Here is a 24,081-nt window from a genome sequence, read left to right as displayed (position 1 = left end):
TTAGAAATTACATTGTGTGTGGATGGGTGGAATGGCACTAGCTATCTGCGTTCAAGGCATATGAAAGAGTCGATGACATCAGCAAAACACTAATTTCTATGTATGATAATGATCAATTGTCTTGGGACTTTCACAGAAAAACAGCCCCAAGGATCATGTTTCAACCCTCATGCTTCAAAGTAGGTATGGTGGTCTTTGGATACAACCCAGCATTCTTTCTCCCAAAAACACAAGTTGAGTTTTTATCAAAAAGTTCCATTTTGGTTTCATCTGACCATAGGACAGTCTCCCAATCCTCTTCTTTATCACGCAAAAACACTTTTGCAAACTTCAGACAGGCTTCACCAGTGGGACACATCCGTCACTGCCGGATTTAAGTCTCTGGTGTGTAGTGTGTTAGTGTTTGTAGCTTTTGTTACTTTTGTCCCAGTTCTCTGCAGGTAATTGGTGTCCACATGTGGTTCTGAGATTTTCGGCCATATGAAGAACATTATATTGGGAAGAAAGAGGGGGGGGGGGGAGCTTGTAGCCCTGAGAATACCATAACAACTGTGAAGCATGAAGGTGGCAGCATCATGTTGTGGGGCTGTTTGGCTGGGGCAGGAACTGGAGTGCTTCACAAAATAGACTGCATCTTGAAAAAAGAACATTACATTCAGATATTAAGGCAACATCTCAAGACATCAGCCAGGAAGTTAGAATTTGGGTGCAAATGGGTCTACCAAATGTACAATGACTCTAAGCATACTGCCAAAATGATTAAAGAGATGCTTGAGGATAACAAAGTCAATGACTTGGGAGTGGCCATCACAAAGCCCTTATCTGAATACCATCGAAAATTTGGGCGCAGATATGAAAAGTCATCTGCAAGCAAGCCAACTAACAAAACTGACTCAGTTACATCAATTCTGTCTGGAGAAATGTGCCAGGATTCCAAAGCAAAGCAAATTTATTTGTATCACAGATTTCATTCTACTGGGGGAGAACGGTGCCTGTAATTAGTGAGTGTAATCCATGCCAAAGTGATTTGGAATCATTAGCACTGAGATGTTTTTCCAGTATAACTGCATAGTCCCTCAATGCAATGTTAATTTCTTTAGTCAGCTGGTTTCTAGTGCGATTGTAGTGGGACACAACGATCTAGCAGAGTATTTGTCGTCCCCCGGGTCCTATATGTACTGGGTCAAATCAGTGGTCATGAGGCGCAGGTGTGCGCCTTCTGATTAGCTGGCCACGCCCAGGCCGGGCTGGAATCCAGGAGCATGACACAAATACTCTGAAAAGCACGAGAAAAAGTAACGCTTTCAACGTGGATTTAAAAACATTCACACTTGGGGTTGACCTCACCCCTGCAGGCAACTTCTTCCATTTGTGTGCAGCATAATAGCTATAGTAAATTCATCCATTTTGTCCGACCCACGTTTAAACCTGTTCAGCAGTATATTACGATCTATCCTATCAAAAGCTGCGTTGAGATCTGAAGTATGTCTTATGCCCATATTTAGTCATGACTGCATAATTTCCTCATGTCCTCACTGGAGCTCTGCTCTGTAGCCAGATGTGTGCTTGAGCGCATCTCTGCACGTAGGCTAACCTTGATGAACTGCAGACTGGACACTTTGTAATAATCCATTGCCAGCTAGAACCGGTTGAGACAAAAACCCTTTGTCTAAGTGGAAAGTCCCTATCTCATGCCACAGGTTTGAAACCATCCATGGTCCGCCCTTATGACAAGACAAAAGATGTGTGCTTTCTCTGTAACTTGGCACTTGTGATCTGTTCTCTACAGCCTTTGTCTGTAACTCATAACTGCCTGGAATATTCTGTAAGTAAATTCTTTGAAGAAACTATTCATCATCTCCAGCCTTTATTTGGATAACCAACATTCTCACTACCCGAAATTAAACCAACACGGAGGAAAAAAACGTCCTCCAACAGATCCAACAAGACCGAAATTGACACCATTCCGCAGTCAGTATTCAACCTTACAGTATATCATTTAGCACTTATATAAGAGCAGATTCTGTATTGTGGTGAGTTCGGAAACCTGATTGAAATTTGTCAAAATGTTCAGATTCAAAAATTATTGAGTTGATTCAAAATAACTCTCAAGAATCTTGCCTATGAAAGGGAGATTTTAGATGGGTCTATAGCTTGCTCGATAGTCGAGTACTACTTCTACAGTACTGTCAGAAGCTTGGGGAAGGTTACCCAAAACGGTTGACCCAAGTCATACAGTCTGAAGGAAATATTACTTGATACGAAGGAAATTCATGTAAAATTTTGACCCGTAGAAAATATAAAATTCTGGAAAAAACAATCTCTCTCTTTAATGTGCGATTTCACAAAATTAAATACTTTTTGTGATCCTGACTGACCTGAAACAGGAGAGGTTTAGTCACTTTAGATTCTCTATCAATCCGGTTTCATTTAAAAAACTTAAACAAGGCTTTTGTTTGAATTTATTCAGTGTTGAGTACATTTCTAAGATTTAATACTGGAACCCCACTTTTTTTTTCCAGTCAACTCTTGGTCTCCCTCGACTTATTTCATATGTTTGACAGTAACATGTCCAACACGTTCATCCTTCCACTCCACATACAAAAAAACGCTTCCCAATTAAATGCATTGTTCCATTTTGCTCCGTATGTTCTAATCTTATAATTTTGTCCCCTTGTATTTCTACACACTGCCTTCATGCCCCCCACCATCAGCTCTATTTTATCAAAATGTCGTCCTGCGTGCCCTCCATCCCACAGTCCTTGCCATTGTTTTCATTATGTTTTTAACATAAGCCTTGACCTCATCCATCCCAAAAGATATTCCCAACAACTCGTTTCAGTGCTTGTTTAACAAAACAGTCGTCTTTTACATTGGCCTTTTTGGATGCACGCGTCACACACAAGTGTGATGAAATTTCATGAATTTTTTTCTGGCAAGTTCTAAAAGTGCACACACTTTCCTCCCCTTTCCTTCCAGAAGACACACCAAGTACTCTCCAGTCTGTCTCTCAGATGACCTTGGCTGTAGTAGCCCAGTCTTCTGGGACCTCCTCCTGTCCACCTCTTTCCGAAAGGCTGCCCAACATTATTCCTTTCATAGCTTCCTCTACATGGTTCTCTGCTCTACCTTCATCTTCTTAATCCTCTTTACCACTTCTTGGCAAAGTTTAAAGTGGGATGCCCCTCCTGACGCAACCCTCTGCATTTATCCGGGCTTGGACTGGCCTACAAATTGCTCTGGCTTGTGCCACCATAGGACTGCATCATGTATACACTGGTAACTCCCTGTTTTTGCTCTTATCACTGGGTTTGCTCTTCCCAATCCCCATTTTTCAGAAGCACCTGTCTTTATCACAATATTAAAACGTCTTCAAAATTGTCTGGCTCTCGAACCCCCATAATTGTTGGGTCTTGGAGACATGGACCCTTCACCATCAGATCTTGGGGTACTGACCCCCTCAATGAATTTAACCCCGGGAACTCTATCCCTCGCTATCAGGTCTTGTGGCACCGAACCCCCCACTGAATTTAAACCCAGCGACATGAACCCTACAGAGACAAATCTTGCAGCATTAAACCCCACTAAACTGTACTTTATGATATGGACTCAAACCCTACCAATGGAGTCTGGGGAGAGCAACTCCCAGTACAGTACCCCTGAATACAAAGACACGATTGTTCCCACCAAAAATCAAGAAATAAAAGATAAAATTCTTTACCCTGGTCCTTTGTTGTGGCTTGTTTGGAATCCCAAGGTGATGGCCGATCCAGGAAGGCAGCTGGGCAGTCCGCCGTCCTAATACTTGGGTAAGCACAGGACTAGTGCGCTCATCCTGGACGATCAGGCACTGGTCCAGAGAGCCTCTGGATCGGTGGTCAATCCTGAAATCCCACTTCTGACACCAACTATTTTGACCAAATATTTTTCTGACACCATTGGCAAGGAGACAATCTTGTCTTTGTGGATTTTTATTACAAAAACACAGAAAAGTCTTTGCAAAGAGAGGAAAAGGTACACGTCTTGCGAGTTGTCACCCCTTACTAAAGATGAGACTAAAAGTCTTTTTGTTATATTAAAGTGAGAGAGAGAAAGACAAAACAAGACAATTATCTATGTCCAGCTGTACGCACATGGAGCTGATAAAAACATTGAATAAATACATTCATGTACAATATGCCGCACAAAATGAGGTAGAATTTCTTACAGAAATTATAGAAGAACAACATTACATGTCCAAACAAAGTCTAAAAAATAAAAACTGACAAACTACTCTTCTTAAGAGTCTTGCTGAATATTTGTGTATCATCACAATTTTGACTTTGAGTTCTCTCTGCAGTATGCAGGGTCGTCAGTGTGCTTGAACTGGGGTGGTGGACTGAAACGAATAGCACTTTCAACGAAGGCAAAGGTTTCTATGGTGCCGGGGGAGAAGATAAGCCACTGTATGGCCACTGTGCATTGTGGCTAATGAGAGTACATTGACAGAAAAAAAAATGAAAGGGTAGGACAGAAGAAAATAATTCTCATTGTGAGAGACAGGATATGGACAAATGTATTGGGACACCTGACAATGAAAATGGAGGAAACGGTGATTTTAGCTCATCCCAAAGAGGGAGGTCATGGCTATTGGGTTTCTGCACACCAAACTCATCCAAACATGCCTTATAAATAAATAAAGCTCTTCCCTCAACATTGTAGTTGTAGGTGGACAATTGTTTTATTGAGGGGAGTGGAGGGAGGTGTCTATTACCCAGTTTGTGATTGGCTGTTAAGAGTGATAATAATAATTGATTTGGTGAGGTGTCCCAAAAATTTTGTCCATTCATTGTGTGAAATAGTCCAGGGTGTTCTCCTTCTCAACTTTAATTTAATTTTATTGAAGAGCTCCAAATTGAGCGGCATGGTGGCCGATTGATTAGCACAGGGGTCACCAACTTTTTTGAGGCCGAGGGCTTCTTCGAGGGCACCATATGAAGGGCTTCATGACCTGTTTGCGGCAAACTGCAGAGTCAGATTTCAATATACATTAGAAAAAAAACGTTTTTTTTTTTTTTATATTATACAACGCAGCTGTAAAGCATTCGCATCACAGTTCTGAGGTCCAGGGTTCCATCCCGGGCCCACCTGTGTGGACTTTGCATGTTATCCCCGTGTCTTTGTGAGTTTTCTGCACTCCCGCGACCCTTGTGAGGATAAGCGGCTAAGAAAATTGATCGATAATAATTTGTGACCTGTGCTGTTTTTAGAACATGCCTCGTGGGCGCCTTTAGTGGTCCTCACAGGCAACAATATGCCTGTGGGCACTACATTGGTGACCCTTGCATTAGCACATCTCCCTCACAGTTCTGAGTAAATGGGTTAAAATGTGGCCTCACCTTGTGTTGCGTTTGCATGTTCTGAGTACGTGGGTTAAAATCCAGTCTCTCCTTGTGTTGACTTTACATGTTCTCTCATGTGCCTGTGTGGATTTTCTCCAGGTCCTCAAATTTTGTACCACATCCCAAAAACATGAGTAGCAGGTTTATTGAAGACTTTCAATTGCCCGCAGGTGTGAATGTGAGTGAAAATGGTTGTTTGTTTATATGTCCCTTGTCATTAGGTGGCGATCAGCTCAGGCTTTTACCCGCCTCTCACCCGAAGATAGCCGGGATACACTACACCACGCTTACCCTAGAGAGGATAATTTGTACAAAAACGGATAGCTGGACATCTAAATTGTCCATAGGTGTGAATCTGAGTGGCTGTTTGTTTATATGTGCTTTACAACTGGCAAACAGTTTAGGGAGTACCCCACCTCTCTTGCACATAATCAGTTTAGGTTAATATAAGGCAGAATTTTCCCTGGATGCGAATGTTATTGTTAATGCCTGTTTGTCTTGATCTGCACTGCAATTGGCTGGCAACCACTCTGGGTTATCTGCAACCTGCAAAGTCATGTCGTGTAGACTCCAGTTTCCCCGCAAATTTAAAGAGGACATGGGCGATTAAAAAATTGATTCATTGATGGATATTTGTCCCCTTTGAGAGTAAAAATAACTGCAATGAAATGTAATTCTTTATTTATGTTGGATTCACTTTAAAGAACGATACATTCGAAAAACACTATTGCTTTGGGCTTTTCTGAAAGTGATAGATTTATTATTTTATCATGCATTTGTTTATATCATCCTTGCCCGAATCATTCTCCTTCCTGGCAGCTGTCTGACCCAAAGTATAACCCAGCGACACCCTAAGTTATGCACCCACTTGCTGAGCAGATATTCCTCAACACCATTGTTATAAATGTCTCTTCAGTATTGACCTCTGTATTGGCATTCACCGTTATGTCTCCTTAGTATTCATCTCTGTACTGGCATTCACCATTGTTATGTTTATGGGTATTTGTCTTTGTGTTGGTAATGTTTCTGTTCCTCCATTTGTTTTTTGATCTTGTGACCCTTTGTCGTAGTTTGGCTGCACAATATTTATTTTAAAAATAACAATAACCTCTCATTCAAGGATTGGGTCAGAGAATAGTGACTTGTTAACTCCTCAAGGGTTATACATCTTGCCCCACTCTATCAGTATCTTAGTGTCCGATTCTTTTGTCCTGCTGTTTGGGCACATCTTACAGAAGGCATTTTCAAAGTCTGTGATGGCGGGGGCTTTGCCATGGATGGCTCCAACAGGGGATAATATAGAGGAAAGAGTGTGCTGGACAAGCTGGAGCAGTTCCCAAACAGAGTAGCCTTCAGTGCGCTGCAGCACTGCGCTCAGCTCCTGCTCACTCAGACTATAGCCATGACACGAAAGTGCTTGCAGCAGCACTTGCCTGCGCATACACGTATCTGGCAGGCTGACGTAGTAACGCTTGGGGAAACTACGATGCAGTGCATCTTGTAGCAGATCCGGCCTCCTGGTGGCACACACAACAATGACCAAACCTATGCTCAGCTGAGCCTTCTCCAAGAAGTTGTGGAGTGTCTCTCTCAGCCCTTCCTCTTCCATGGTTTCCACTTGGCTGAGGAGAACCATTGATGGCTGCTGTGCTCCAGTCACTTGCAACACAGACCCCAGAAGTTGTTCTGCCCTAGACTTCCCTTTCAAGGTCAACAAGGTGCCACTCAACTGGGACAGGGAAGCTCCGATTTGCGAAGCCAGAGAATGTATCAAGGTGGTTTTGCCCCCTCCACGGGGACCAAACAGCAGGATACTTCTTGGGGGCTGCATAACTTGATTGAGCCTCAAAAGAGGCCACAGTAGGTCCTCCTCCAAGGCAGCCTATATGGGTGAGGCCAGCCAACTCCCCCCATGTTCGGGCTGGGCTGCAGTCTAAAATTTCTTTGTTAATGAGGTTCAACACATAGGGATCCAGACTCTCCAGAGTGTCAACAGTGGGATCACACAGTGAAAAGTGTTTCAGGGCCTGAGCGCACTCGTGTTGCTTGTGAGTCTGCTGCCGGGTGAAGGCCTGCTATCTCCTGTCTTGGCAGCAGGAGGAGTGTACTCCCGGGCTTGCCCATACTGAGGAGATACCAGTGGCTGTTAGGAGGGCTTGCTGTGTTTAACATTTTGTGGATCTGTACTGCCTACCAAACTGCTGAAGCTGTTTCTGCAACACTCTGCTTTGTCACCCATGCTGTATGGTGAGTTTCTTCCTAACTTGAATGGATAATAACTGTATTTCTTGCAACAAGTTTTGTCCCCAACTTCATTCTCTTCTACAGCCATCTCAAATACTTTTCTTTTCAACTCCATACCAGACACCAATCTGCCAATGTTGGTGCTCTGGGAACTGTAGCTGCCTCCTACCAGTGAGGGCCTGGGGGAAACAGGAGTGGGCTTTGGCAGACCTGAGGCCAAGAATTTTGTAGAGGGGTAGCTACAGCTGGGGACAAGGCTGTTCTGTGTAGGGTATGTGGTGGATGGGTAGCTGTAGACAGGTCTGGTTGTAATATAGCAGGGTACCAGAGTGGGAGTGGTTATTGTATGAAGGGAAGTTGGAGGAAGGGCTTCACTGGGTTGCCGAGAGTATCCAGATGAGAGATAAATGCTGTTATAGGCAGAGGGGTAGTCATTGGAGTCACTGCAAGAGCTGCCGCAGCTGTACCTGGAGTCTGATAGGTTGCTGTTCACCAAAGACAGACTGCTAATCCCAGTAGAACCAGAGCTCGTGGCCACAGCCTTTGAAATGGAGAGGGTTTCGTGCCCTCCAGGGGGCATGAGAGAATCGGAGGCATCAGTACTGTGTGTCAGTGGCCAGGGCTCCAGTACAGTCTTCTGGCCATTGAGGCCTCCAAAGACACCTGGATCTTGGTAGGTGGCACCAGCAGGTGCCCGCTCGTGTGCTGAGTCCAGTCCACCTGAGTACTTCTCGGCATAGTGCTTCAACAGATTGGAAGCGGTTAGGGCAGAGATGTCATCATTGGCCCAAGAGTAGTTGTAGGATCTGCGGCCGCAACTGGAGTAGGAGTCCAACTCACTTGCTGCAGAGGAGGTGGTGGAGGACACGTCTAGATATTGTTCCGGCCACTGGCTGAGGGGATGGGCATGCTCTGGATTCCAGTGCATCTTTAATAAACCTAGTGAAAAAGAAATTTAGTCATCATAATTTTGTTCAAAAATGTTTGCTTTTCTATTAAAGTCTTTGCTCGGAAAAATTCCCACTAAACTATTACCTTATGACAAGAGGCACAGATGAAATAAAAGAAATATTTAATTGTCATTTGGTACAGTAGTGTTCAAAATAATAGTAGTCCAATGTGACTAACCAGATTAACCCATGTTTTCAGTGTAATATTCAACTGATAAATATAAAACAAGTTATCAGGAGGTGCAGTATATTCTCGGAAAACCATCAAGACCCAGCATTCATGAGATACATACTCTTAAGGCTGTGCAATTGGGAAATTTGTTGATAGGGGTGTGTTTAAAAAAAAATAGCAGGCTGCTGTTGACTTTACAAACTCAAAACTATTTTGTACAAACCTTTTTGTTTTTAGGATTTACCATTCCTTTGAATCGATAAACTAATATTTCTTGTATTACCACAGCTTTTTATAACTGTTTCACGTCTGTATGGCATGTAGTCAACTAACTTGTGGTACCTTTCATTCACCTTTTATTCCTGAACGAAATTCCACAATTCATTTACATTTCTTGGTTTTGCTTCAGAAACAGCATTTTTGATGTTACGCCACAAATTCTGGATTGATTTCTTGGTTTGGAACTGAGACTTTACATGTTTACTAGTGTTTTGGGGTAATTGTCGTGCTGAAAAACCCATTTTTTGGGCATGTCCACTTGAGCGTAACACAACATGACCTCTTCAAGTATTTTGACATGCAAACTGACTCATGATCCCTGGTATGTGAAAAATGGGCCCAACACCATAGTAGTAGAATCATGCCCATATCATGATGCTTGCACTACCATGCTTCACTGTCTTCACTGTATTCTGTGGCTTGAATTCAGAGTTTGGAGGTTGTCTTACAAACAGCCTGTGGCCTCTGGACCCAAAAAGAACAATTTTACTCTCATCAGTCCACAAAGTGTTCTTCCATTTCTCTTAAAGTCAGTCGATGTGTTCTTTGGCAAATTGTAGCCTCTTCTGCACATACCTTTTTTTTTTAACAGAGGGACTTTGCGGGCAATTCTTGGAAATAGATTAGTTTCACACAGACGTATTCTCACTGTCGCAGTACTTACAGGTAATTCAAGACTGTCTTTGATCATCTTGGATCTGGTCATTGACTGAGCCTTTGTCAGTGTGGTTATTCTGCAATCCATTTTGATGGTCATCTTCTGTATTCTCCCACAGGTCTCTGGTTTTGCTCTCCATTTTAAGGCATTAGAGATAATTTTAGCTGAAGCACCCATATTTTCAAGACGACTTTGTAAGGTTCCCCTACTCATTCAAACTTTTAATCAAAGTACACTGTTCTTCTGAATGGAATTTAAGATGAAGGTGAGATTGCATTAGGGATCAGCACTGAGCCCCTTCCTGTTCGCTGAGGTAATATATATACAGTGTATATATCAAGTCTAGAGTCATTGATGGTGTGGTACATTCACCTGACTTTGGTGTGGGCAGCATGGATCCAGTTTCCACTCAGTAACAGTGTAAATGTGAGTATAAATGGTTGTTTGTTTCTATACTGTATGTGGCCTGTGACTGACTGGCAACCAGTTCACAGTGTACAGTAATCCGCTTTTCGCCCCAAATTAACTGGGAAAGACTCCAACGTCCCAGGACCTTAACCAGGATAAGCAGTGTTAAAAATGGATATGGATATGACTCTGTGCCTGCGTGGGGTTTCTATGAATATTCACGATTTCCTCCCACATCCCCAAAACATGCATGGTAAGTTGATTGAACACTCTAAATTGTCCGTAGGTGTGAATGTGTGCGAACGGTTGTTTCTAGTTTCTTGCTAGTTTCTTTCTTTCTAGTTTCTATGTGCCCTGGAATTAGCGAGTGACCAGTTCAGGGCGTAGACTGCTTGGACGAGCTTCAGCATGCTCATTAGTCCAATGAGGATAAACGTTGTATTGCACCTCTCTCGTGTATAATACATTAAGAAGAGGTGGCAAACCAGAGTTCTTTCCATAATCAAAGTTAGGAGCTAATTGATTAATTTAATGGTAATTACTCTAAATATCTATGACATCTTTACGCTGTACGTTTGCACTTATTCCCTCTCAAAATGTCTCTGAAATAATATTTTCCCTTAAGAATGAAGGTTATCCTAATTTAAACAACCAAGCAACCATATAAACTCCCCACCTTTTTTAACTGTCTTGCAGATAGTGAAATAATAGACCTGGTTATGTAACAAAAAATGTGAACATATAATAACAAAAAAACGGATGGAAATCAAATATGTATACAAAGCAAACACTCATTCAAATAAACAAAGTCAACATGACAGGTACACAATGCACACATAAAATAATGTAAGCTAATTTAAGATAGCTTAAGGGCCCAAACAAATATGCACATGGCCGGCAAAACAAAAGAAATTCAAGCCCCAATGTCCCTGCAGCATTTAAAGTGGCAGGAGTGAAGAAAGTCGAAGGTTGTGTCCACTTGTCCAGCCTCATCCAAGTCCTAGCGATCCGTTGCAACGCTTTCGTCCTTGTTGTTGTCTTCTTCCTTGTGGTCCAACACAGGCCTTGCGAGCTTGCATTACTTTGTCACTAGCGTCCTACTTAGCCTCTGTATTATTGGCTAACTCTACCACGTTACAACGTGATTTCAGTAGTCTACTCAAACGACATACTACCACAATTGAACTATCAACCGTCCTTGTCGAACATGTTGCTCAACGTTGATAAATGTCCGCCTTTAACTTTTCTTTTCTTCAAACCAGCCACTCGTCCTTTGCACTTCATCCCGCTTCTTCTCTTTTTTCTCTCTCCTCATCTCTCTTTCACGCCATCTCCCTCTCTCCTCAACTCCTCCTCAGCACATCACTTCCTGTCCTTTTTAAACACTGGTTACAACAATAAAATGACAAACAAATGTATTTCTCTTCACAAATTAACAAAACACATTTAATTATAAATCCCTCCAAAAGAAAAGAAATCCAGCACATAATTTAACAAATATTCCCCCACCTTGTGCAGTAAAGAAAATACGTATTTGAACACGCTGCTATATTTCAAGTTCTCCCACTTAGAAATCATCGAGGGGTATGAAATTTTCGTCGTGGGTGCATGTGCACTGTGAGAGACATATTCTAAAAAGAAACATCCAAAAATCACGGACAGGTGTCTTTATGCAGCTCACGACCTCACACAGGTGTATCTGATTCAGGATAATACATGGAGTGGAGGTGGACTTTTAAAGGCAGACTAACAGGTCGTTGAGGGTCAGAATTCTAGCTGATAGACTGGTGTTCAAATAATTATTTGCAGCTGTATCACAACCCAAAAAAACATTTAAAAATCATACATTATGATTTCTGAATTTTTCTTTTTAGATTATCTCTCTCACAGTGGACATGCACCTATGATGAAAATTTCAGACCCCTCCATGATTTCTTAGTTGGAGAACTTGCAATATAGCAGGGTCTTCAAATACTTATTTTCTTCACTTTTTAAAGAAAACCTTTAACCTAATTGCTACTCTATTTATTTTAACTTTTAACTATAGCAATTTTTTAACTTGGTTACACCCTCCCCTCTTTTAAACTGTGTCCTCACCAGACGCTAACATGAGGGTTGTAAGGCACAAGTTGTGTTTTGATGTTTTCTAATTTCGATGGCGATACCCCTATGCACTATAGTTAAGGCCTGTCACTGGACCTACTAAGCTTGTCATATGAGAGTTTAATGATTGGCTTAATGGCTCGTTTCAGTCTAAGCTCAGCGCGGGTGTTCATACTGTCTTCCCAGCCTTCAGAACCAGATTCTTCTACCTCATCAAAAACTTCAGGATCCTCTTCACATTCCACTTCACTCTCGTCCACTGATCTAAGGACAGGGTGTTTATCCTCTGGTAGATCAGCATCTGTGTCTCCTTCATTGTTGCTCACATCCTCTGACTCAAGTACTTGCACACTTTCTGGCTCATGTGCATAATCACTGGCTAATTCAGCGCCATTCCCAATGTTTTCCATTGGCCTTGCAGCATTCCACACTCTCTGAGCAGACGGTGATGGGGTAGCTCTATGAGTGATAAAATACTCCATATCTGAGGATGAATAAGAGAAGTCCTGGAGCTCTGGAGTCTCTGAATTTAGGATTCTGTTTCTTACAGACGTCTGCTCTGGACTTAGGTCTGACAGGTGGATCTTGGCTCTGGCTAACTGGTGGTATTCTGAAAAACTGTCCAATCGGCTAATGGTGATCCCTGTGGATTGTCTTTGTCCCTGGTCTACCATCTTCTCATTTGAGTTTAATCACAGGCAGATGTGGCAGTCTACCAACGACAACATAGGGTTGAGGATCCCATTTGCTTTCTAACTTGTGCTTTCCTCTCGGGCCCAAGTTCCGAAGAAGAACTCTGTCTCTCACCTCTATGCACTGAAAAATTTATCTTCAATCATATAACTGTTTGTTTATCTGGTGCCTTTTGTTCACAACATCAGAGGCTACTTTGTATGCTTGTTTCAAATCTTCTTTAAGCTTGGACACATAGCAAGTGTGACATGCATCTTCTATCTCACCAGCCGATGTTCCAAAACACTGATCAATAGGAAGTCCTACCTCCCTGCCGAACATTAAATGGTACAGACAATATACAGTTGAATCACATTTTGTGCTGTTGTATGTGTGAACGAGATATGGCACATGTTGACTCCAGTTACGCTTCTTTTCTTGGCTACCATGCATGATCATGATGCATGATGATGTACCATGCATGGAGATTAGAGTTATGTTGAACCTCTCTGGCTGTGGGTCTCTTGTGGATGATACGGGGTGGTTTGCGATTTTCGTATCACCATCAAATTCAACATTTCTTTGATTAGTCGGCTCTCGAAATCTCGTCCTTGGTCTGAATGAATTCTTGCAGGAAGTCCATAATGTACAAAATATTTTTCTATTAGGACCTTTGCCACAACTGAAGCCTTTTGGCTTTTGGTGGTAAAAGCCTGTGCATATCTCATAAAATGATCTGTGACCACTAAGACATTGTTAATTTTCTTTGAGTCTGGTTCCATGCAAAGGAAGTCCATGCACACTAGGTCCATGGCTCACAATCTGGTGCAATGGAGCAACGCTCTGTGCCAGAGTCTTGTGAGTGGCGCACACACCACAGTTTCTGATGTATTCTTCCACTTCCAATGACATTTTGGGCCCAAAGAATCTGGTCCGGAGGATGTTGACAGTTCTTTCCTGTCCAAGATATCCAAGATCATCATGGATAGCTTGGATGACCATCTGACGGAACTCCTTGGGAAGGATGAGCTGACTAGTGACCGCTCCAGATGGCTTTTTACTGACATCATAAGAGCAAAGGAAATGGTCCCATCCATCGGACACAACCAGCTTCATCATCTTCCTCAACTAAGGAATCATTATTTTCAGCCCTAATATGATCTTCTCTCCCATGAATTCTCAGACCGAGTGCATTCCTGACCTCTGCTTTGTCCTACACTGGTTCAACAACCATCGGACATGGCTAGCATTTGTGCCCACAATGATTGAAGTCTTATCGTCCATCCTGGGTCTGGGAGATATGAGAGCTAAAACAGTGACAGTTTTACTATCTCCCAGCACCTCAGAGAGATATTCAAGATCAACTACAACATACCCAACGTAAGGGTAACTAAGCTCTGTCTCACTTAATCCCCAGAGGGATAGACCAGATACAGGATGAATTGCAATATCAGCTAAGTACACTTTATACCAGGGCTCAAATATTATTGTCACTTGCGACCCACTATACATTAGGGCCGTACATGGTTGTCCATTTACTTTTAATGGCACCAGACTAGGTGGTCCAACCATCAGGAATGTCTGTAGTCTCTGGCACTTCAACTGCACTCCTTTTGACTGAGCAGTTAACTTTGCTTGATGAGGCATCCCCTGATGGTTGATTGCACTTTGCCTGCTTCAGGGCTTGAATCAGTATTTGATGACTTTAGACTGGTTCTCTGCGTTTGAACACTTTGCAGCTAAATGTCAACCAACTCAGTCTGTGTATCCATTTTAGAACTAAAGATATCAACATTTACCGGCACAAAATTTAACAAAATAAATGCACAAATAAATTTCATTAGAATCCAAGCGGTGCGTCCATTTTATGTCGCACCTCGCTAGTGTATAATACTTTGATGAGAGGTGGCTAACATGAATTCTTTCCCCAATCAAAATGAGGACCTAATCAATTAATAGTAATTACTCTAAACTTCTATGACAACTTTACTATATACTTGTGCACTTGTTCCCTATCATAAGGTCTCTGAAATAATATTTCCTTTATGAGTTAAGGTTATCCTAATTTAAACAACCAAGCCACCATATAAACTCCCAATTTTTTTCACCTTCTTGCAGATAGTCAAGTAATAGACCTGGTTATGTAACAAAAAATATGAACATTTAATTTAAAAAAAAAGGATGGAAAATTAAATATGTACACAAAACAAACAATCATTCAAATAAAGTGAACATAACAGGTACAAAATGCTCGCAAAAAATAATCCAAGGTAATTTAATATAATTTGAGGGCCCAAACAAATAGAAAAATAGCCGGCAAAACAAAATAATTCAAATCCCAATGTCCCTACAGTGTTTCAAGCGGCAGGAGTGAAGAAAGTCAAAGGCTGTGTCCACTTGTCCAGCCTCATCCAAGTCCTTACGATCTGTTGTGAAGCTTTCATCCTCGTTGTTGTCTTCTTCCTCGTTGTCCAACACACGCCTCGTGTCCTCCCAAAGTTCTATACATCCACTTAGCCTCTGTATTAGGCTAACTCCATGATGTTACGACGTGATTTGAGTAGTCCACTCTAACGACACACTATCACAATTGAACTGTCAACCATCCTTGTCGAACACGTTGCTCAATGTTGATAAATATCTGCCCTTAACTTTTCTTTTATTCAAACTAGCCACTTATCTTTTGCACTCCTTCCCACCTCTTCTCTTTTTTTCTCTCTCCTCTTCTCTCTTTCACTCTCTCTCTCTCCTCAACTTCTCCTCAACACGTCATGTCCTGTCCTTCTTAAACACTGGTTACAATAATAAAATGACAAACAAACGTATTTCTTTTCACAAATTAATAAAACACATTTAAATAAAAATCCCTTCAAAAGAAAATAAATTCAGCACACGCTTTAACAAATATTCCCCCACCTTGTATGAAGAAAATCTATAACCTAAATGCTACTCTATTTATTTTAACTATAGCAATTTTTTAACTTGGTTACACTGACATGAACTGACTGGATGGAACTTTAATTGCATGTTGTGCTCCGTGCCGACTTGCAACTATTATCACGAGTAACTCATAGACGTGGGCTACCTCATGCAGCATATGCTCGTTGACATTCACCACATAACTTGCCATGATTGAACTGTCACAGATGAGCCTGAGGTTGAGAGGAGTCAGAGAGAGAGAGAGAGACCGCAAAAGCAGTACATAAAATAAGCCGCTGCCATTGCTGGCCCTATAGCTTTTCACGATGATTCATTATTCATAGTTGACTATGTCGGACCCAGGGTTTTTAGTGCATTGTAAATCAAACCTCGACATCTGCAGCCGGAGATTCCACTCACTGCTAACTACACTTTATTTACTCTTTCCAAACTTCCCTCTGTCTGTGTGTTTTCAGATGACGCACATTATTTATTCAGACAGATGAGACCATCAGACCAGATGGCTTTGGGATTATCATGTCCTTCATATCAAATCAGAGATAGGAACTCATAAAACCTTCAGGGATAAGTCATGGAAAGAAGGTGTGGTGAAGAGAGGGCAAAGTTTACAGCAGGCGCTAGGTCCTCCTGGCGGGCCAGAATGGACATTAGAGTACTCATTGAAGCAAATTAAATGCTGTCCGCTCCATAATAAGCATACTGCTGGTGGAGAATGGACTTCTTTCACAGTAAATCCCCACAAATCCCTTTTACTGCCATCGATCAAGTGCTGGACACCTGTTCACATGTCTCTCAGGAAGTGTTCAAACGGAAAATTGTTACTCCTGTTAGCAATCCAAATGCTATAATCTATGATGTGGTACTGTTGTGTTGATGGAAACGAAAGAATACAATCCCAGGAGAATATGCACATTCTCTCACTTGATTTTATTCAGGTTAATCATGAGACCTGAGAACCAGTGATATGCAACTGGGGGCTAGTGGAAAGCAGTTTTTTTTCAGGGAAAAATATTTTAAAAAGAGATTTAATGGACAGACACTGTTGGACTTTTATTTTATATATTGTAGAAGGCTGAAAGCATGTTCAATAGTGTTAAAAATAATAGCAGTCAAATGTGACAAACCAGATGAGTTCATGTTTTCACTATTTTTTTATTGCTGCTAATGTGAAACACGTTACCAGTTGGTGCAGTAGATTATTAGAAAACAAACAAGACCCAGCATTCATGGCATGCACACTCTTAAGGCTGTCAATCAATTTGTTGAAAGGGGTGTGTTAAAAAAATAGCGTGGGATTCAAGACTGAGGTCATCGATTTTGTGAAAAACATTTGTGAGTCAGGTAGTCCCTATTTAAGGATGAAGCCAGCACTTGTTGAACATGCAATTGTCCTTGAAAAACCTGGGACGCTTGTTCAACACGTTCAGCAGAATGGCTTACTTTGATTAAAAGTTTGATTGGAGAAGGGAAACCCTATAAAGTGGTGCAAAAAATTTGAGGCTGTTCAGCTAAAATCTTTTTCTCTTGGCTTGTCCCGTTAAAGGTCGCCACAGCATGTCATCTTTTTCCTCTTAAGCCTATCTCCTGCATCTTACTCTCTAACACCAACTGCCCTCATGTCATCTGTCAAAAAGTCCATCAACCTAGTCTTCCTCCCACTCTTTTGCCTCTCACTTCCATCCTCAGCACCCTTCTATCAATATACTCACTCTCTCACCTCTGGACATGTCCAAACCATCGAAGTCTGCTCTCTCGAACCTTGTCTCCAAAACATCCAACTTTGGTTGTCCCTCTAATGAGTTCATATCTAATCCTATCTAACCTGCTCACTCCAAGAGAGAACCACATCTTCCAAATCTGCTTCCAGTTGTCTCTTCAGTGCCACCATCTTTAATTCGTACATCATGGCTGTCCTCACCCCCTTTTTTTTTTTATAACCGTTGCACTCCATCCTCTTTCAAAAGGCCCCATAACATTCTTCCCTTTTCAGCTTCCACCACACAGTTCTCTGCTCTACCTTTGTCTTCTTAATCATCCTCTCCACCACCAGAGTCATCCTACACACCATCATCCTATGCTGTTGCGCTACACTCTCCCCTTACAGTGAGTAAGCGTCTTCAGATTACATTGTCTGCACAAAATGTAATTCACCTGTGTGCTTCTACCTCTGCTCATGTAGGTCACCCTATGTTCCTTCATCTTCTAATAAAAGGTGTTCACAACTGCCATTTCAATCCTTTTTGCAAAGTTCACCACCATCTGTCCCTCAAAGTTCCTTTCCTGGATGCCATATTTACCCATCACTTCTTCATTGCCCCTGTTTCATTCACCAACATATCCATTACAATCTGCACCAATCACACCTCTCTCTGTGTCCGGGATGCTCAGAACGACTTCATCTAGTTACTTCCAGAATTTCTCTTTCAACTAGGTCACATCCTACCTGTGGGGCATAGCCACAAATCACATTATACATAACACCCTCAATTTCAAGTTTCAGCCTCATCACTCAATCTGATACTCTTTTCACCTCCAAGACATTCTTTTCCAGCGTTTCCTGTAAAATAACCCCTACTCCATTTCTCTTCCCACCTACTCCATGGTAAAATAATTGAAACCCTGCCCCTAAACATGTAGCCTTACTACATTTCCACATTTCCACCTGGTCTCTTGGATGCACAATATGTCAACCTTTCTCTTAATCATCATGTCTACCAACTCCTGGGCTTTTCCTGTCATCGTCCCAAGGTTCAAAGTCCCTACACCCAGTTGTAGGCTCTATACATTTCTCTTCTTATTCTGCCGACAAATTCGCTTTCTTCCTCTTCTTTGTCTTCAACCCACAGGAGCTGAATTTCTGTCAACGCCCTGGAGGTTAAAGGTGCCAGGGATGGGCGTTGTTAACAAGGGTGACAACCGATCCTCTCTGGGATTCTTTTGATGAATGCTCATATTAGTTTGGCAAGGTTTGAAGTCGGATGCCCTTCCTGATGCAACCATCTGGGCTTGGGAGCATCCAACAGTTAGCACTGGCTTGTGGCCCCATTGGGCTGCATTAAATGAAGATGAATTGAAATGATCTGTAATGCATTAAAATGGAAAGGAAAATATCAGACATATCAGAAAACGGAAGACGACTTTGGAAGTAAATATGTGACACCTTGATGTGAATTAAAAATGCCACTGAAATGTTATATTGTAAAATTCAAATTGATAACATTTTCAATAGCTGTATTTCAGTTTAACTTTTCAATTTTAACAAAGTCACCATGTAAAAAAATTAAATCTTTAAAATTCATACGCAATATTTTCAGTCTCCTGAGATTCAACTGGCTACAATTCGCTGTCTGAAATTCAACTGGTTACAATTCACAGTCTGAAATTTACTAAATTCAGTGTTAAGAAGGCAGGGTTACTACTGGTTAGAACCCAACACCCAGCCAATCCAGTTACGCTGTCTTAATCACATGATGTCACGTACTAAGAAATGTTTAGATATCCATCCCTCCATTTTCTTCACCACGAAGCCTAACAAGGGATGTGGGAGTGCTGGAGCCAATCCCAGATGTCATCGGGCAGGAGGTGCGGTACACCCTGAACTGGATGCCATCCAATCGCAGGACACATGGAGACAGACAAGTTGCACTTATACTCACGTTCTGAGGGCAATTCAGAGTCTCTAATTAAAGCAAGATTTTGGGACATGGGAGGAAACCAGAATGCCCCAAGAAAACCCAGGCAAGCATGAGGACAACATGCATTCTCCACACAGGTGGGCCGGGATTGAACCCGGGTCCTCAGTACTATGAGGCCATTGCTTTACAGCTGTTCCATTGTCCAACCCATTTATATATTTACTTCTCAATTAAATGTTTTGGCCACAAACAGGTTTTGATCTGGAATTCAGAGCTCTGGTCAATTAGTGTTCAACAGAATAATAGCATGTTTACACACAACCACAAGTGCCTGCATGGGTTTGCTAGGCTACGTAAAGTTTTGTTGATGGCTTGGAAGCCATATCGTATTAAAAGTATGTGAATATACTTCAAGCCAGACATGAATGTCCTCCTTCGTCTTGAGCATCAACACCACCCCACCTTCCATTTTTTTCTTATAATACAGTCAGTGTGATCCAATGATGTTGTCATCTAGTTACATTTCAGTTAAATAGATGAAGCCCAATGATGTTAAAATAAATAAATGAATAAAGGGATTCTAGAATACAAGATTTTATTGCCGAAGTCTGACATTGTGCAATTGCGGAAAAGCTCATTTGTCTTGTAATCTGATCCGCACCCTTCTCCTTGTCGCCTTAATAGGGGTTTGTGTGTCCCAATGATCCTTGGAGCTAAGTTGTTTGGGGCTTCATGTCCCTTGTCGGGTCACCAATGGCAAACAGTTCCTTGGTGAGGGACCAAAGCATGGCTCCATCAACCCCTATGATTGGTATTCCCTTGTCTAGACACATATCACCGGGGCTGCCCCTGTGGAGCTAGGCCTGGAGGTGGTGCTTGAAGGTGGCCGGTCTTGGACCCATGGGCAGCCTGAAAGGCTAATGTTGGTACCCCTTCTTGTGGGTTCACTGCCAATAGGGGTCAGGTGCAGTGTGAGCAAGGTGGTGGCCGGAGACAGGGGGCCTTGACAATCGGATCTGGGTACAGAAACTGGCTCTTGGGATGTGGAATGTCATCTCTCTGGCAGGGAAGTAGCCCGAGTTGGTGTGTAAGGTCGAGATGTTCTGACTAGGTATAATCGAGCTCACCTCCACACAAGACTTGAGCTCTGTTACCAGTCCTCTTGGGAGGGGTTGGAGACTTTTCAGAGAGGTGCAGAGTAGGTGTGGGCAATGTTCCCTCTAATTTTTGACGTGTCTGAGCAAACACGCTAAGCCCGTGACCACTCCCTTTGACCGGTGTGAGCAACATCAGGCGTATGCACTGTGGTCAGATTGGTGTTTTCCATTGAAGTTACATGCCTCATTAAAAGATTCAGATTACAGCATTTACATTACCATCAGAAAATTTTAAGAACAATTTTATTTGTGTTTTTGCAAACTTGCGTTGAAAATGTCAACAAAAAAATATATTTCTAACCAAACCAAGCCAATTATGAACTGTAAATGTGAAATGTCACTTCCAACTTTGTTTCATTTATTTATTTTTAACCGAGAATGATATCCCCATCTTTTTTTATTGGTGTAAAACGGAATTATTGCTTGCACAATATCTTTAGTAATGCATGTTGAAAGCTGAACGATGTTACCAAACATTTTTCAGGTTAATATTATGATGTCTCCTATTTTTAACATACAGAATTAGCTTTTTGTGCACTGTATTGTCTGTTCTTTCATCCTTTATCAGGCTGCATCTAGGTGGAATTTTAACATTATACACCATCTCATCCTGTACTTTCTACTTTGGCTTCAGACTAGACCTTTTTTATTCAAAAAAGAGAAAATCTCATCCAGTTTCACCAATTTTTCTTCATTATTATTATTATTATTATTATTATTATTTCAATTATTTTTTTCACATACTCTGACATTCATTTAAGCAACAGCATTTTTTTTTCATTTGCCATTATTATCAAGCGTAAACAAAAGCACCATGTCTAACTCGTCTGTCCTCTACGTTGCCCAGACTCTGTGGGTGGACGGTGTTTGTAATTATGAGTGTACCCCTTTAAGAGCCAGAGGTGGGCGGTGTTAGGTAAACAAGGAAATACAGTGTGTGGCATGGTGTGGTCGAACACCAGATTGTTAGAGACTGTGGCTGCTGTGGTAAAAAAAAAAAAAAGTCAAGCTGCGGTTCACTGCGCTGGATCGGTTTTCATTTGCACTGAGTTTACACTCCAAGTGTGCAATTGTGCAGGTGCGCAGCTTAGAGGGAACATTGGGTGTGGGTATGCTTATATTCCCCGGCTCGGCGCCTGTACATTGGGGTTCACCCTGGTCGACGAGAGCATAGCCTCCCTTCACCTTCTGGACACCTCTGCTCCAAACGGCCCGAGTTTGCTCCCACTGGGAACACCACCGTTCTGCTGGAGGACTTCAATCCTCATGTGGGCAATGAGAGTAAGACATGGGAGGAACAACTCACCCAATATGAACCTGAATGGTGTTCTGTTATTGGACTTCTGTGCTCACCACAGATTGTCCACAACAAACACCATGTTCAACCACAATGGTGTCTATACATGCACTTGGCAGTACGATAAACTAGGTTTGCATTCAATGATTGACTTTGTAATCGTGTCATTGAACTGGTACCTTGGACTGGTATAAAGAGGAGGCGGGGTGTCACAGACCACACCTGGTGGCGAGTTGCTCTGGTCTGACCTGGTAGGCCCAAATGTTTTGTGTTCGTCTGCTGGGAACATATGGCAGAATCCTCTGCCAGAAGGATTTTCAACTCCTACCTCTGGCAGAACTTCACCCTCATTGCAAGGGAGGCAGGGAATATTGAGTCCGAGTGGACCATGTTCAGTGCCTCTATTCTCATCCACCATACAGCATTTCAGAAGGGGGAAGTAGTGGACCATCAACACTCTGTAGAGTGAGGATGGGATGCTGCTGACTTCGACTCGGGATGTTGAGTTGATGAGGCGAGTACTGCATTGACCACCTCAATTTCACTGACATGCCTTTCCCTGTGGAAGCAAAGTCTGGGGTTTCAAAGCCAGGGTCTCCTATTTCTGCGGTCGATGTAATCAATGTGGTTAAAATGCTCTGCGGTAGCTAGGCCTCGGGGTGTATAATATTTGCCTAGAGTTCCTAAAGCCTCTAGATCTCATAGGGCTGTCCTGGTTGAGACGCCTCTGCAACATTGCATAGACATCAGGGACAGTGCCTCTGGATTGGCAGACTTGGATGGTGGTCCTCCTGGTGGGCGACCGGAGGATGTGTTCCAACTACAGGTGGATCATACTCACCAGCCTCCCCAATAAGGTCCATTCAATGGTGGTGGGGAGGAGGGTCCATCAGCAATTCGAATCTCAGAGTCAGGAGGAGCAATGTAGTTTTCGTCCTTACCATGAAACAGTGGACCCTCTCTTCACCCTCAACAGGGTGCATGAGGGTGCATGGGAGTTCACCTAACCATGCTACCAGTGTAAAGTCCAAGGAATAGTGTCTAAAAACCTGTATTTATTTAGAGGAAAAAATATAATTGCTCATTTCTACTAACTGAGCAGTTGCACTGCCCAACTTTTTATTATTGTCTGTATGTAAACTTTTGAAAATGCACCTCTTTCTGCTGACCAGTGACCTCAGCCGGCTGCAAGAGAAATGATAAAATGCTCAAGGATATACAGTACACATTCAAACTTCCCACTGCATGTGTGAGTCTTGCATGGTCCCAGGGGGGACAGCTGTCCCTTTGCTGACAGCCTTGCTATCTGTGCGGCCATTGTAGTGGATGACCATCCAGCCGACACACAGTTCGAACATTGATGCTGCCCCTGAGACAAGGGCTGAGGCATTCTATTGTGAGAGGCCTTTCTAATTATGGAAATCTTATTAATCTATTCAGCAGCAGTAAACAGAGAGCATTTGTGCATTCCTGGGATTTAGTGAAGGAACATCTTGAGCTGCATCCTTTTGTCAACAAGCGTGATGAAGACAATGGCAGAGCTGACTTTAGCCAAAATAAGCTTCGTGGGGGGCCTGGTGTTCCATCTAGTCCAGGGGATTAATCTCTTTTATAGTTTCTTGAACGAGTCTGAAAAAAAGTGATGTATGCCCTCATAAATGGGGTTATTGACAGTAAATTTACCCGAACCCTAACCCTGCAATTTTTTCACACTTATCTGTGAAGTCCCAGTTAACATGCACTGTACTCTGTTCAGTCACCTGCTCCATGACACCTGAGGAGGATGCTCCTGAGGCAGTATGTGAGGACATGAAAATGACGTAAACACAGATGCATCCAGGCTAGGCTAGCTACTAGCCACACAGATCAACAATACTATCACTCACTTGCTATTCCCTCACTTGCTATTAGTTGACAACCACATCCAGGTCCTAAACTCTACGTAGTGTTATGTGACAGACTGCCATGCTCTATGTTGGAATTGCGTCTCACTGAAAACATCAAAAAAACAATTCTATCTAGCAAGCAAAGCTAACATGTGGGAAGTAGATCCGTGGCGGGAGAGTCTGTGTTTACATCTCAGTGATACTTGTTGCTTTTAGAATCCTGCTGTTGTAGACAAGTGTTCTTCTCAGGTGGTAGAGTTTACCTTTAATACTGAACTAAACTACATTTTGTATATTGT

General features: G+C 42.3%; 1 protein-coding gene across 1 annotated transcript in view; it reads right to left on the bottom strand.

Moving 5' to 3' along the window:
- Window positions 1-4,029: 4,029 nt before the first annotated feature.
- fignl2 (fidgetin like 2) overlaps window positions 4,030-24,081 on the bottom strand; it is a 28,397-nt gene continuing 8,345 nt past the window's right edge. The window contains 3 exon segments of the mRNA XM_061805814.1: window positions 4,030-7,264; window positions 7,266-7,458; window positions 7,461-8,564. Coding sequence (XP_061661798.1) covers window positions 6,535-7,264; window positions 7,266-7,458; window positions 7,461-8,564 — 2,027 coding nt within the window. The 3' untranslated portion in view covers window positions 4,030-6,534.

Source organism: Syngnathoides biaculeatus, chromosome 2, assembly GCF_019802595.1.
Source record: "Syngnathoides biaculeatus isolate LvHL_M chromosome 2, ASM1980259v1, whole genome shotgun sequence".
In the NCBI taxonomy this organism is placed as follows: Eukaryota; Metazoa; Chordata; class Actinopteri; order Syngnathiformes; family Syngnathidae; genus Syngnathoides; species Syngnathoides biaculeatus.
Note: the sequence above shows the minus strand (reverse complement) of the source record. Positions and strands in the feature narration are given on the sequence as shown.